This window comes from Neomonachus schauinslandi, chromosome 13 (genome assembly GCF_002201575.2).
Source record: "Neomonachus schauinslandi chromosome 13, ASM220157v2, whole genome shotgun sequence".
Classification (NCBI taxonomy): Eukaryota; Metazoa; Chordata; class Mammalia; order Carnivora; family Phocidae; genus Neomonachus; species Neomonachus schauinslandi.
The window spans coordinates 59,309,819-59,322,318 of record NC_058415.1 but is presented as its reverse complement, the minus strand read 5'-3'; the positions used below and the strand labels follow the sequence as shown (position 1 = coordinate 59,322,318).

At 32.6% G+C, this 12,500-nt stretch overlaps 1 protein-coding gene across 1 annotated transcript in view; it reads right to left on the bottom strand.

The window, feature by feature from the left end:
• ZCCHC7 (zinc finger CCHC-type containing 7) overlaps positions 1-12,500 on the bottom strand; it is a 254,122-nt gene that overhangs the window by 19,076 nt on the left and 222,546 nt on the right. Inside the window, exon 6 of the mRNA XM_021691204.1 lies at positions 10,895-10,930. Coding sequence (XP_021546879.1) covers positions 10,895-10,930 — 36 coding nt within the window. The remainder of the gene's footprint in view (positions 1-10,894; positions 10,931-12,500) is intronic.

Sequence of the window (12,500 nt, the reverse complement as noted above, 5' to 3'; positions counted from 1 at the left end):
GCAGTGAGAAAGGGGGATGCGTATGTGTCTGCAGCCATCCAGATAACACAACTCATTTTTTTGGGGGGGGGGCGTTGGGGTGGGGATAACAGAAGCCAGCCCCAGACGGTGCACCAAGCGCAGTCATTACCAGGCGTGCTGGAGAATAAGTCTCTTCAAAATACACAGTGCATTTAAAAACCACATATGAGGCTGAGCCACTGCTGTCATTACCAATTTTAATTTAGCTCCTTCAGTTTGCCAGCCAGATAAACTCTTTAGTGCTGTTTTTTAATCTATTTGCCACATTTTATGTTTAAGATTATAGTAATATGGACAGGAGAAGGAATCACTTTTAGGGGAAATAAAGAAATAGATCCGCTTATCAGCCCCCATCAGAAAGTTCATTAATCAGCCAGGCTTTGTGCCCTCTAAATTGAAAGGTTAAATAATCCTCTCAGGAATATTTCTTGGCCCCTCCGCCAATTGTCCGGAGAGGAGCTGCCATTCACAGCACGCGGGATCGGTGACAGGGTATCTTACACTGTTTGGACCCCAAACAATGATGGACAAATGGCCTGGTTTACAAAGAACCTTTTAGTACATGGATGGAAAAGGACCACAGCTTTGAAGCAGGGTGGAGGGATAAGGAGGGAGTGAAGACAGGATGTGGCGGGAAGGGACAGAAAAGAATACGTCCATGTGTGAATCCATGGATATTTTATCTGAATGTTTATTGGGGTGGACTATAAAACATAGAAACTACATTAATATACATCTTCCAACCGTATGAAGTACTTAACATATTCAAATTTGCTTGAATATTTTGCATACAACTGTATAGAAACCATCATTGAAAAATTAATAGAGCTGTGGCTCTATTATATTTATTAGCTAAAACACAGAGGATTCAAAAAAACAACATGATTTTCATTTTTACCATAACTCCACATGACTTACAACAGAAAGCACTCCCCCTCCCCATGCAATTGTGCTTATTCGCCTGAAATGGTCTTAACCAACAGTCACAAAGGCAGGGAATTCCACAGCTGTAAGGGCCTGTCTAAAGAGGGGAGAGTAAGGCTTTTTTTGCTTTTCCAATATGCCTTATCTTAGCTCCTGCTTGTCTTAAAATAAAGAACAAACATGGAATAGGAATGCTCTTTGAAAGAATACAAATCACAGGCACTGAGAAAATGCTTAATTTTGTGTTGCCTTTTTGGCTGAACCTGTAAGAGAATACAACTGGAAGTCTGTAAGAGTGAGCAAGCTCTTACACCTCAGCATCTTGCTGTGAAATCAGGCTGGTTTCTGGCCTCAGTCATGTGAAGGCATGAAGCAGTTTCATCTGAAGTACAAAAAAACCGATATGCTATTTTGTTTCCTTCCTCATCTGATTAACATAAACCCTCTACCCCTAGCAGAAAGTATTACAATTGATGTGTGTGTGTGTGTGTGTGTGTGTGTGTGTGAGAACTGTTCAATTTCATATTATTCTCAAGATTTATGTAATTTCATTGCTTATGATAACTATATTCAGATGACACTGAAGTTACCATTTAAGAACTGAATGTTTATAACATATTAATTACATTATATATATTTTTCAAAATGATATCATTGTATCTTTATATGGTACATACGTTATACAGTCATTTTCATTAGGAGAAGTAGCCTAAATATTTTTGTGATCTACTTCTTAAATGTCTTTATAATGATTTTTAGGCAAATCAAATTTAGAAAATAATTTAAGTTTGCTGTATTTAAAAGTTACCTAACATTTCTAGAAAAGACACAGATAAATAATAAGAAAATGAAAAGTGAGCTAAATACTTTGGTTAACAAAAGACAGTGCTTGTGAGTATTTTAATTTCAGTAACTATAAGAAGGAAACATTTTTAGGAGACAAAGAGGTCATTATGAATCTCCTCATTTTAAGCAAATAACAGTCTTTTCAAAAGACATTACAATAATCTGATAACCTGAGTTTGGGCTATTAGTCCAGAGGCCATCTCTACAGGTGTGAGGCATGTATGGGCTTGCTTTACTGGAGCTCACACAGTGTTGAATACAAGCTATGTGGTAGGTATTGTGCCAAGTACTTTATATTTATTATCACACTGCATACTTAAAACAAGAAAGCACTATCCTCATTTTTCAGATGAAGAAACCAAGGATCTTAGAAGCCAAATATTTTAACTAGGTTTGACCATCTAAGTAAATTAAAGAGCCAGAATATGAGACGTCTGATCCCAAAGGTGGCATTCTTTTTCTATTTTGATAAAAAAAAAAAAATTCCCTAGTAATTTCCTCAGAAATAAGTCTTCCACTCCAAATCAATTTTATAGCATGTTTTTTAAAGACTTCAGTAAAATTAGGAGGGAATATGATATAACTATAAATAAAGGAAACAGGAGAGATCCAAGAGAGACAAATTATGATTTTATTGTATAAACAAAGCTAATGAACAATCCAAAATTCAGTTCCCCTAACTGAAAAGAAATGTGGGGGTAACCCACAAATACACGTAAAGAATAATATTTATGTAAAATTGGTATTTATAGACATGGATACATTACTAAGTTATAAGGATGACTGTAATTTATCTAATAGATTTGGCTTCATATGACTTTTGAAAAAAGGAATGAAAATAATGTGGTATCTTTATTACCAACTGATTCATACACATGAATTCTTTTTACAAAGCTGATATGGATTTCTGAACATTCCCATGGAAAAACTCTTGTTTTGAAATGTGATCTACCAGAGTATTGGTATACCAATTAAGGCAAAGGTCTATTTTAATTCCAAAGATAGTAAAAAAATTTTTTTGGTCAAATGGTCTCTAAATATGTAGCATTTTTCTTCATATAATATTTTTGATATTTCAAAAAACCCAAGGATATTAGTTTTGGATGACTATTACTGAGTTCAAAATAGCTGAAAGAAAATAATTTCAGGGCGTGTGGGTGGCTCAGTGGTTAAGCAACTGCTTTTGGCTTGGATCATGATCCCGGAGTCCCAGGATCGAGTCCCACATCGGGCTCCCTGCTCGGCGGGGAGTCTGCTTCTCCCTCTGACCCTCTCCCCTCTCATGCTCTCTCTCACTCTCTCTCTCTCAAATAAATAAATAAAATCTTAAAAAGCGCCTGGGTGGCTCAGTCGTTAAGCGTCTGCCTTCGGCTCAGGTCATGATCCCGGGGTCCTGGGATCGAGCCCCGCATCGGGCTCCCTGCTCAGCGGGAAGCCTGCTTCTCCCTCTCCCATTCCCCCTGCTTGTGTTCCCTCTCTCGCTGTGTCTCTCTCTGACAAATAAACAAAATCTTTAAAAAAAAAAAAAAAAATTTCAAATGTACAAAAACATAACTCTCATGATTTTGTTGTATATGGGATCAAATGGCAAATGAATTTCAAGTCTAAAATTTGATTGATTTTATCAATAATTCATTAACTTTTAGTCATTTAAGAGATTTTGCTTTTAAAATCTTAAACTTAATTCAATTTAAGGTTACTAATAGAGTTTATACCGTAACAGAAAATGTAACACTAGTTCAGAGAGATTGTTCACGTCAACAAGTCAAGGGGTTCTTTCAGGAGTCTTTCCCTGCAGATTATTCAAATGATTGACCAAAACTCTTAGAGGTTATGGTTGATCATGACAGTGAGTAACTAAGTGATTCCTAAATACTTAAGACCTGTTAGGAATTACTATAATCTACCATGTCATTTACATGCATGACTACTAAAAGGAATGTTTAATACAAATATCATTGGTCCTGTATACTTTATCTACTTTTATTCTTGCACTGAAATGTCCAGAGAAGATTATGACAAGCTCAATCAGTTGGAGTATATTTATTTAAGGAATGGCATGAATCACCTGTTCAAAATACATATGAAAAATAATCACTTAAATATGCTAAAATTATTCTATGTAATACTTCTATTCTCTTTATGCGTGGTTAACATGACAAATAATAGGCATCATTCAACATTTCAGATTTTTAAACTACAATTTATTATATAATTTATTATATAGCACTGTGCAGTGTTAAACTGGATTTTGAACATTCTCAGGCTACCTGTTTATATTCATTTTTGTTATAACAAGAGCCCTATTTTATTTTATTTTATTTTTTCTATTTTTTTTTTTTTTAAAGATTTTATTTATTTATTTGACAGAGAAAGACACAGCGAGAGAGGGAACACAAGCAGGGGGAGTGGGAGAGGGAGAAGCAGACTCCCTGCCGAGCAGGGAGCCCGATGCAGGACTCGATCCAGGGACTCCAGGATCATGACCTGAGCCGAAGGCAGTTGCTTAACCAACTGAGCCACCCAGGCGCCCCAAGAGCCCTATTTTAAAGTGTAGAGTTGTAAGTAAAAAAAAAAACGTAGTTTTATTTGCGATTATATGAATAATGTATGTGTTTCTGAAGGAGAAGAAAAGACTTAAAAAATGTTACATATTAAAATTATAAATACTTAGAAATAGAATTTAATTACCACAGAATATAAGTATTAAGAAGAAACTGCCCCTATAATGACTAACTATAATTCCCTTTTAAGCAAAGGTGAACATACTTAGGGAACAGGAAAGGGCAGTAAAAAGTTCAAATGTAATTTGCATCCTTTTATCATCCTCAGGAGAAACCTCTGCCAACAGAAAAGAAAAAGTCCATAACAAGTACTCCCTTAAATTTTTAAAACAGAAGTAAAATCTGAAGCCCATATAGTAAATATTTAAGTCCTAAATGTAATGGTGTTTGCCCGCAGCTACTAAGGGGCAGACAAAAAGGCACAGGGACTTTTTTTGTCAAATAAAAAAAGTTAGCTGTTTATAGTAGAGCTTCAGGTTCAATTAGTCTATTACTGAACAACATGTGCTACCTAAAAAATGACATGATGATGGCTGACTAGGACATATCTTCAGATATTTAGAAGATGGCAAACACAGCTGCATCCAGGTCAAAACATTTATAATGAATCTTTTATAAATCATGTGAATGCTGCATACTTTTCATTGCTTATCCGAAACACTTAAATTTATAAGAGAATTAATGTCATAAAGTACTTGATATTATTTAAATATCTTAACACAAGAAAAAAATCTACTCAAAATATGCCATATTGATTTCTCATTTAAAACAAATTATTTTCTGCATTAAAATACTGAAAGTCAAATAATTTGGAAATTCTCTCTGAAGGGGATGATGACACCTCAGTATTTCTTAGAAAAGAAGAACATTTAAAGGCTCTCCTATGTGTGTCAATAAATAAATAATAAATTATACACAAATCTAAATTTTACTTTACTCCCATTCATAAATAAGTTTGTGTACATACAATGTCTAAATTTCTGAGGAAACACTGTGAAAGGAAAAATAACATGTGCATTTTTAATTCACAATGTTCACTTTTTTTCCTCTTCCTTTCACAGAAGCTTTAGAAAATTGCTCTTTGATGATTTGGCAAATTGTATTTATTTTTAAATGAATCTCATTTACTGAGATTGATAATTCTAGGTTTCATTTGCTCTGAAACTGCATTTTCCAATTGCTTCCAATGATAAGTTCTAGAAAAATGTGGTCCAACTTGCCAGTGAAATAAAGATTCAAAAAAAAGAAAAAAAAAAACCCCACCTCAAGTGACCTACTCTGTAAATGTAGGAATTACATTTTATACTAAATTCTAAACATGGTAAGATTGAAGTAAAAAAACTGCTAGCAAAATGTTGACACTAAATACTTTAAGAACAAGGTGAGTATTTAAATAAATATAGAAGTATTCACATAAATTTTTCATCTGAAAAATATTTTAAAATTTTAGTCACTATCCAAATGTCTTTTCTATCTGTTATATATGGAGTATTAGAAAATAGTCATCAGTGCTTATTCAGAAATTCTTTTTATTCAGACACCAAGTAACTTGAAACATAAAGCATTCTGATTTATTTTGTAGTACTACAATGAGAAGACAGCCTTGAGGTACTACAAAATAGTTGTGTGCCTTCTGAATCATCAGAGCATGATTACACTCACCTCAGTAGTATTTCAGTATTAAGGGCATTTTTAATGAAAACTAAATCTCTGAAAATTTGACAGAGATGTAATATCTCAATAGCAACATTTAACCAATCACAACATTGATACAGCAATACCAGATCTTGAGGGGGGAGAAAACCCCAACAGTTGAAACAAGAGTATTCCTGGTTCTTGAGAAGTCTGCAAACTGAACTGAACTACCAAAATAAGAGCTTCCAAGATGAATCTTAAAGTGTTAGTTTATGATAATCTGTATGCCAGGCCTCAAGATATGGTATCAAAAAAAAAAAGTTGATTTAAATTTTCCAAAGTAGAGTGAGGCCTAGTTCTCACTCTATTCTGGAGTTAACACTTTAAAATACAGTATGTAACCAGTTCTATTTTCTTAAACACACACATGGAAAAGGACATATCACTTGATATCTACTGTGGATGGTGTTCTCATGGGTTTTGCAGTTCTGCTTATGTAGCCAAAGAGCTCTGAGAAAAAGACTGAGGATTCCCAATATATATTTAATTAAGAGAGAAAGAGGTATTGTATTCTCTCCCCACTCCCCACTCCGCCCCCCACAAAGAAAAGATTCTAGCTTGGGCTGACTTCTGGAAACTTTTAATTTTTCATTTTAAGTTATTTTTAAAAATCCACTTCAGTGTTAGGCAGTTAGAAAATTGTTACTCATCCTATCTTACATCAAAATTCCAGGATAAAGACTTTTGGATACCTTTATCCTCACAATCAAATTCCCTTTGTTATTCCTCCCTTTTGGACTACAAAGCATAGCTCTAGAATTAAATTTAAGTCTGTTCACATTTAGGGTTACCTCCTGTGTGGCATCGCATAGGATGCTTTAGAGTAGCACTCTTGTTTAGTGTAAAACCCTCACTTCCGTACTGTGAAAATCCAGAAAACACATTTCTAAATTGATGTTTCCAGTAAGGAGAGAAAACCGAGGAGCAAAACAAAACGAAATTGTTAATTATGGTCCATAAGGTATACTCTGGCATTTAAGTAGTTCAGGTAAGACATTATTGATTACTACTAAATTCTGGTCACCAGCTTTTTCCTAGGCTAGACAGGAAGGCAAAGAAATCCTACTCCTCCCCATTTCCCTGACAGCAAGTATTTTACTTTTTGAAGTGTGAATTCTAGGTATTCCAAACACTATATATATAAAGAATCATTTAAAAGGTAATTCTTCCAAAAAGATTGCATTTGCTTCCTATTTAAACTTTTAGTTAAAAAGGTAGTAGGTTGTAACATATTTTAACAATGTACACAAAGAAATCTGGGCGCAAAATTAAACATAAAAGATATATTGTCCTTTTTGATTCTTAACACACACAGCCCCCAAATAGCAAACTCCTAGTTACTTTTTTTAAAGTAAGTAGATTAAAAAACAAGATTAACAAAATGTCCAAAGCATGTCAAATTATAGCCTCTACTAGTTAAAAATTCTGTTAGTTCTAAAACTCTGTTGGTGGCCATTTTGGCCTAGGATTTTTAATATAAATGAGACTAGAAATGACAGGGAATGGGGAAGGGACTTTCCTTCTTGAGAGGGAAAATTTTATCTAGAATGAGTTATCTGAAAGATGAAAAAGAATATTCAAAGTCAGACTTCACCAAAATCTGAAAATATAACAGAAATTAAAATACAAGAACAGTGCTATAGTATTGAAGATTTAAAAAACTTTACAAACATTTTTGAAGAAGTAAATACATAAACTATTTGGGGAAATTATTTAATTCTGAATAAAAATAATATATATATTTTTTTCCTATGCAGGGCTCCAAAGTGGTCATCTAAAGTCATCAAATTATATAAGACATAAGTTTATGGTCATTAAAATATACCAAGAAAAATGACATAGCTAAATTAGTTGTTATAATATGCATACATAGTATACATATATATCTATGTAGATATATATGTAGATATATATACATAGAGGTATATACTACCTCTATGTAGATATATATGTAGCATCTTTTTATCAGAGTTTTATTGGCATGTACCCTTTAGAATGATGGTCTTAGTTATTTTTCATGTAGTGAAGTCCAGTCAAGTTTAGTTAAAAAGCTGTTCTATTTTATGTTCTATTCAGATACAAGTTGTTAAGGAGGCTTTATTTTTATCTCATTTAACTGCTGAAAACAGTGAACATTTCCCTTCTTTAATTTTCTTCTTACTTTAGAATGTATTTTAAGAAATTTTTGATTTGGAACATTTTGCAAGTCCACTTATACCCATCAACTTCACCATCTTTCTTGTGTATCTGAGAAATAATTCTCTATTTAACCTACAGATTTTTTTTTTTTTTAAAGAAAGAAAGCAATTCCTAAATAGACCTTAAATTGTAGTTGCTAAACTTTAGGCTGTGCAAATGTCCTTCTAGTCTTATTGATAAAAAGTAGATAAAAGCAACTGAAAAGTTCTGAAATGTAAACATTTCCAAACTGGATATACTAATCAACTTATTCCCCCCAAAGCACAGTTGATTTTGGGTAAGAAATGGATACTTTCTGGGTTAAAAAAAGAAACTAATCAATGATTAAATGCAGAAATTTCCAGAGCTTTAAGAAGCCTGGTTTAAAGGAATATACAGTGGCAATTCTAACCTAGGCTTCACTACTTGGTCACTGCTGAGTGATGTCACATTCACATGTGAGGGCTACTATAAGTCAATAGATGGCAGTCCATCGCCTAGTAAAAGGGCTGAAGATGATGAAACTCACCATGCATCTTGCTTTTATTCAAGATTAAATATTGCTTAATTATACACATTTGGATTTGCCTATATACATAATTATTTACCTATTTTATTTTAGATGGATTGATACATATATACACATGTTTATAAATATACTAGTTTACAATTTATATTTGCATAGTAAACTAATTCTAAATTACTAAGTATTAATTTAAACTTGACAATTAGAAATTGTGATAGTTACCTGCAATATTATTTTGAAAAATTAATCAGAACTCCAGATTGAGAACAATGGATTTTTCAAAATGATTTTGTTATACCTATAAACAGAATATACTGTAACTCCCCAAAAGGGAAATTCATTCTGTTTTCATTTGTTTTTTCCCAACTATTCTTTTACAATGTTTTCCAAGACCTATACTATCATCAAACCCTCAAATATTTCTGTTATACTAAACACTAATTTCTATCCTTCTATGACAGTTATATAAAAGAATATAGGTGCAAGTAATGAAAAGAGTGGCTTTAGAGTAGTACTTCCCATACTTCAAGTTTTCAAGGCTGGAATTCTCTTAAACTTAGGGGAAAAGGGAAAAGAAATGCAATTGTCAAATCTATTAGGCTATTACTTAATAAAAATACTGATGAAGAAAACTGCCATACAGTTACAAAAAGTGACTATGATGTTGAAAAATATATGGTTGGATTTCAATCAAATTTAGGCTATAAGGATTTCCCCATAGTATGTTAGGACAAAAAAAAATTGCTATATAAGTATAAACATAATATACCCATATGAGTTACATCTGTAACATATGTGTGTTAACATACATAGGGGTGTGTGTGTGTTTATTTTGGTATAACACTAAATATTTTAATAAAACCCAATTTGAGACTGAAGGATAGTTGAGGAATTATAGCTTTCTACTGAGAATCTTTACATAAATTAAACAGTGATAACAATATGAAAACATATTCCTCATGAAAACATATATTATTCCTTGCGTCTTGGGCCTGTAATAGATATATTGGTAGTTTGATACCTTGGTAGTATGATAAAAAAAAAAACAAAAACCCAATTTAATAGCAACTGCTTTAAAGAAGACTTCACTGTGGTTATATATTTCTGATGTCTGTTGCCATCCTTTAGTCACTTGCTGCTAACCTTCAATACTCTGCGTAATAGAGTAAAAAGAGAATTAAAACAAAACAAAACTTGGTTTACTTGGTTTACTTTTTATTTCTACAAGAGGAGAGCAATAAGAGTACATGTTTTTGTAAAACTTTGTCCTTTCTATTTTTCTACCTGTCTTCCTATAACCAAAACCTTTTTGATGTTAACCTTAAGTAACAGCTTTTATAACATTGTTATAACTGTATAACTATAAGTAATTTTTATTATTGTGTCTTGCTCAGTGTAGCACATTTAGTATATTAAAAAATGACTACTAGGGCTATTGTGAATTATTGAAGTTATTTAAGCTGAATATTAAAAATCAAATAACTTCATAATATTGAGCACTAGCCAAATGATTCCATCGTAAATTATGTTTTCCACTTCTACTTAGCCTAAATTCACAATAAAAGGAAACCAGATAATTGAATAACTTGAATGGTATTAAGCAGATGTTTATACACTTTGAGTAAGTCAAGAGGAGCTTAAGGATATGACATTTGAATTGTTCTCTATGAAAGATACACTGAGCTTTTCTTAGTTTCATTAAAAAATATGTGCAAAAATTTCAATAAAGCCAGAAGAATGATTAAGGAAGAGATTATGGACTGTATGCTTATGGACTGTAGATAATACAACACTTTAAAGACACTGGATTGCTATTATTCTTTTATGGCTCCTGGCATACTTTTCCCCTTTAATTTAATGAATGTAGTCTAGGAAGACTGAGATACCATGATGTAATCATTAAATGATGTGAGTAATAAAAAAACAATCAAAATCTTTTCAGAACAGGAAGATAGAGAATAGACTGGTGGGCATGGGAGAAGAAAAAAAGTATATTATTGCTTTCTCAGTGCAAAAACTCTTCAGATGTTTATTATCTTCCAGTAGAAGATGCTTGTCTATATTTTATGGTCAGCAGTTCAGAGAAGGATAGATAAATAGGCTAGGTCTTGGGGAAAATAAAAAAGGTGTTTCTACTCACCGTTAGGTGATACTGCCTCCAGATTTCTGGGCAAGCCTGGAAAATAAAAATATTGATCAGCTGGGAGCATGAAACAAGGTACTTTACAGCCTGTTGGTTTTGGCATAACCCAGCATCCACCGGTGTCGGTCACAGGAAAATAAGAAGCTTAACAGAAAGGGTCTGCATTTCAGCTTCAAAAACCTGGCTAGACAGTTTAATTGAATTTTACACTGGTTTAACACACTCCCTGCCATTGTCAGAAAGCCAGTAACAAAGTTTTCTCTCTCTTTTTTTCTTTTCAGGTTAGAAGTTTTGGGGCACTAAGATGTGATTAAGAGCCATAACTCAGTTAAACTGATAAATGAACAGCAGTGGTCAAAATCAGTAAGACTCACTAAGTACACCTTTTAGAAGAACATTTTGAACCTTGGTAGTATGATAAAAAAAAAAAACAAAAACCCAATTTAATAGCAACTGCTTTAAAGAAGACTTCACTGTGGTTATATATTTCTGATGTCTGTTGCCATCCTTTAGTCACTTGCTGCTAACCTTCAATACTCTGCGTAATAGAGTAAAAAGAGAATTAAAACAAAACAAAACAAAAACAACCCCAAGAATCTGAAGTTCCTGTCTTTTCCCTTAAAAGTTGTCTTATCTGTACATTTATAGGCAAATAACTTAAAAAAACAATAAAACCTCAATAATTTTGTAAAAGGTGGATTTATTGAAGCTCGAATAAGTAACAAAAAAACACAAGCAACAAACAGCAGCAGCAACGACAAAAAACCAAGAGATATTTCCTTATGGATACAAATACAAATCTTCTTCCCTTATACTTAAATTAGGACTCTGTTAGGGAAACACTTTCTAATCAAGTTCTTATGTTTTACTGGTCTGCCATCTTCTGAGAAAAAGAACAGTTGATGTCAAAAAGTCTTTTTTATAATTATATTATAGCAATAATTAAAATATATTAAACCAAGCTAAGTAAATGGCAGTTCTTAAAGTAAATGTGAATGTACAGCTTTTGTTTAAAAATGTGTGTATACACATATACATGTTATGTATATATACACACACATATGCATGCCTAAAATTTGAATGAGTTGAGTCTTTTTTAAACCTTTATTATCTTTCACGTACACTTTGAAACAATTCTTTACCTGATTTGTCATTCCTCTTTCATTTATTTTTCAGGGTCGTGATGATAAAACTAACAAATATAATTCATACAATCTAAAGATATTATGGGTATGGTAATAATTCAGAAAATAATTTTTGAATGGCAAAACCTCTACTGGTTATATCATCATAACTGATTAGACAAAAAAAGAGTAGATAGTTCTAACTATGCAGAAAATTTTATCCATTATGTATTTTAAGCTTACCTATCCTATGTCATTTTCTAAAGAAAGGTGTGTAAATTAAGACTATTTTTAGTGGTCAGCTTTCCAATTTAAATGTCATATTCATGCAAACTAAAGTGTCTGACTAAAAAAAGCCACTTGTATACAGTGATTTCTGGATGAACAACACTGATCAAAAAGAAACTATTTTTAAGAAGTAAAAAGTAGCTTCAGAAGGCAAAGATTACGTTAGGTACCAAATAACAGCCACAGACTTG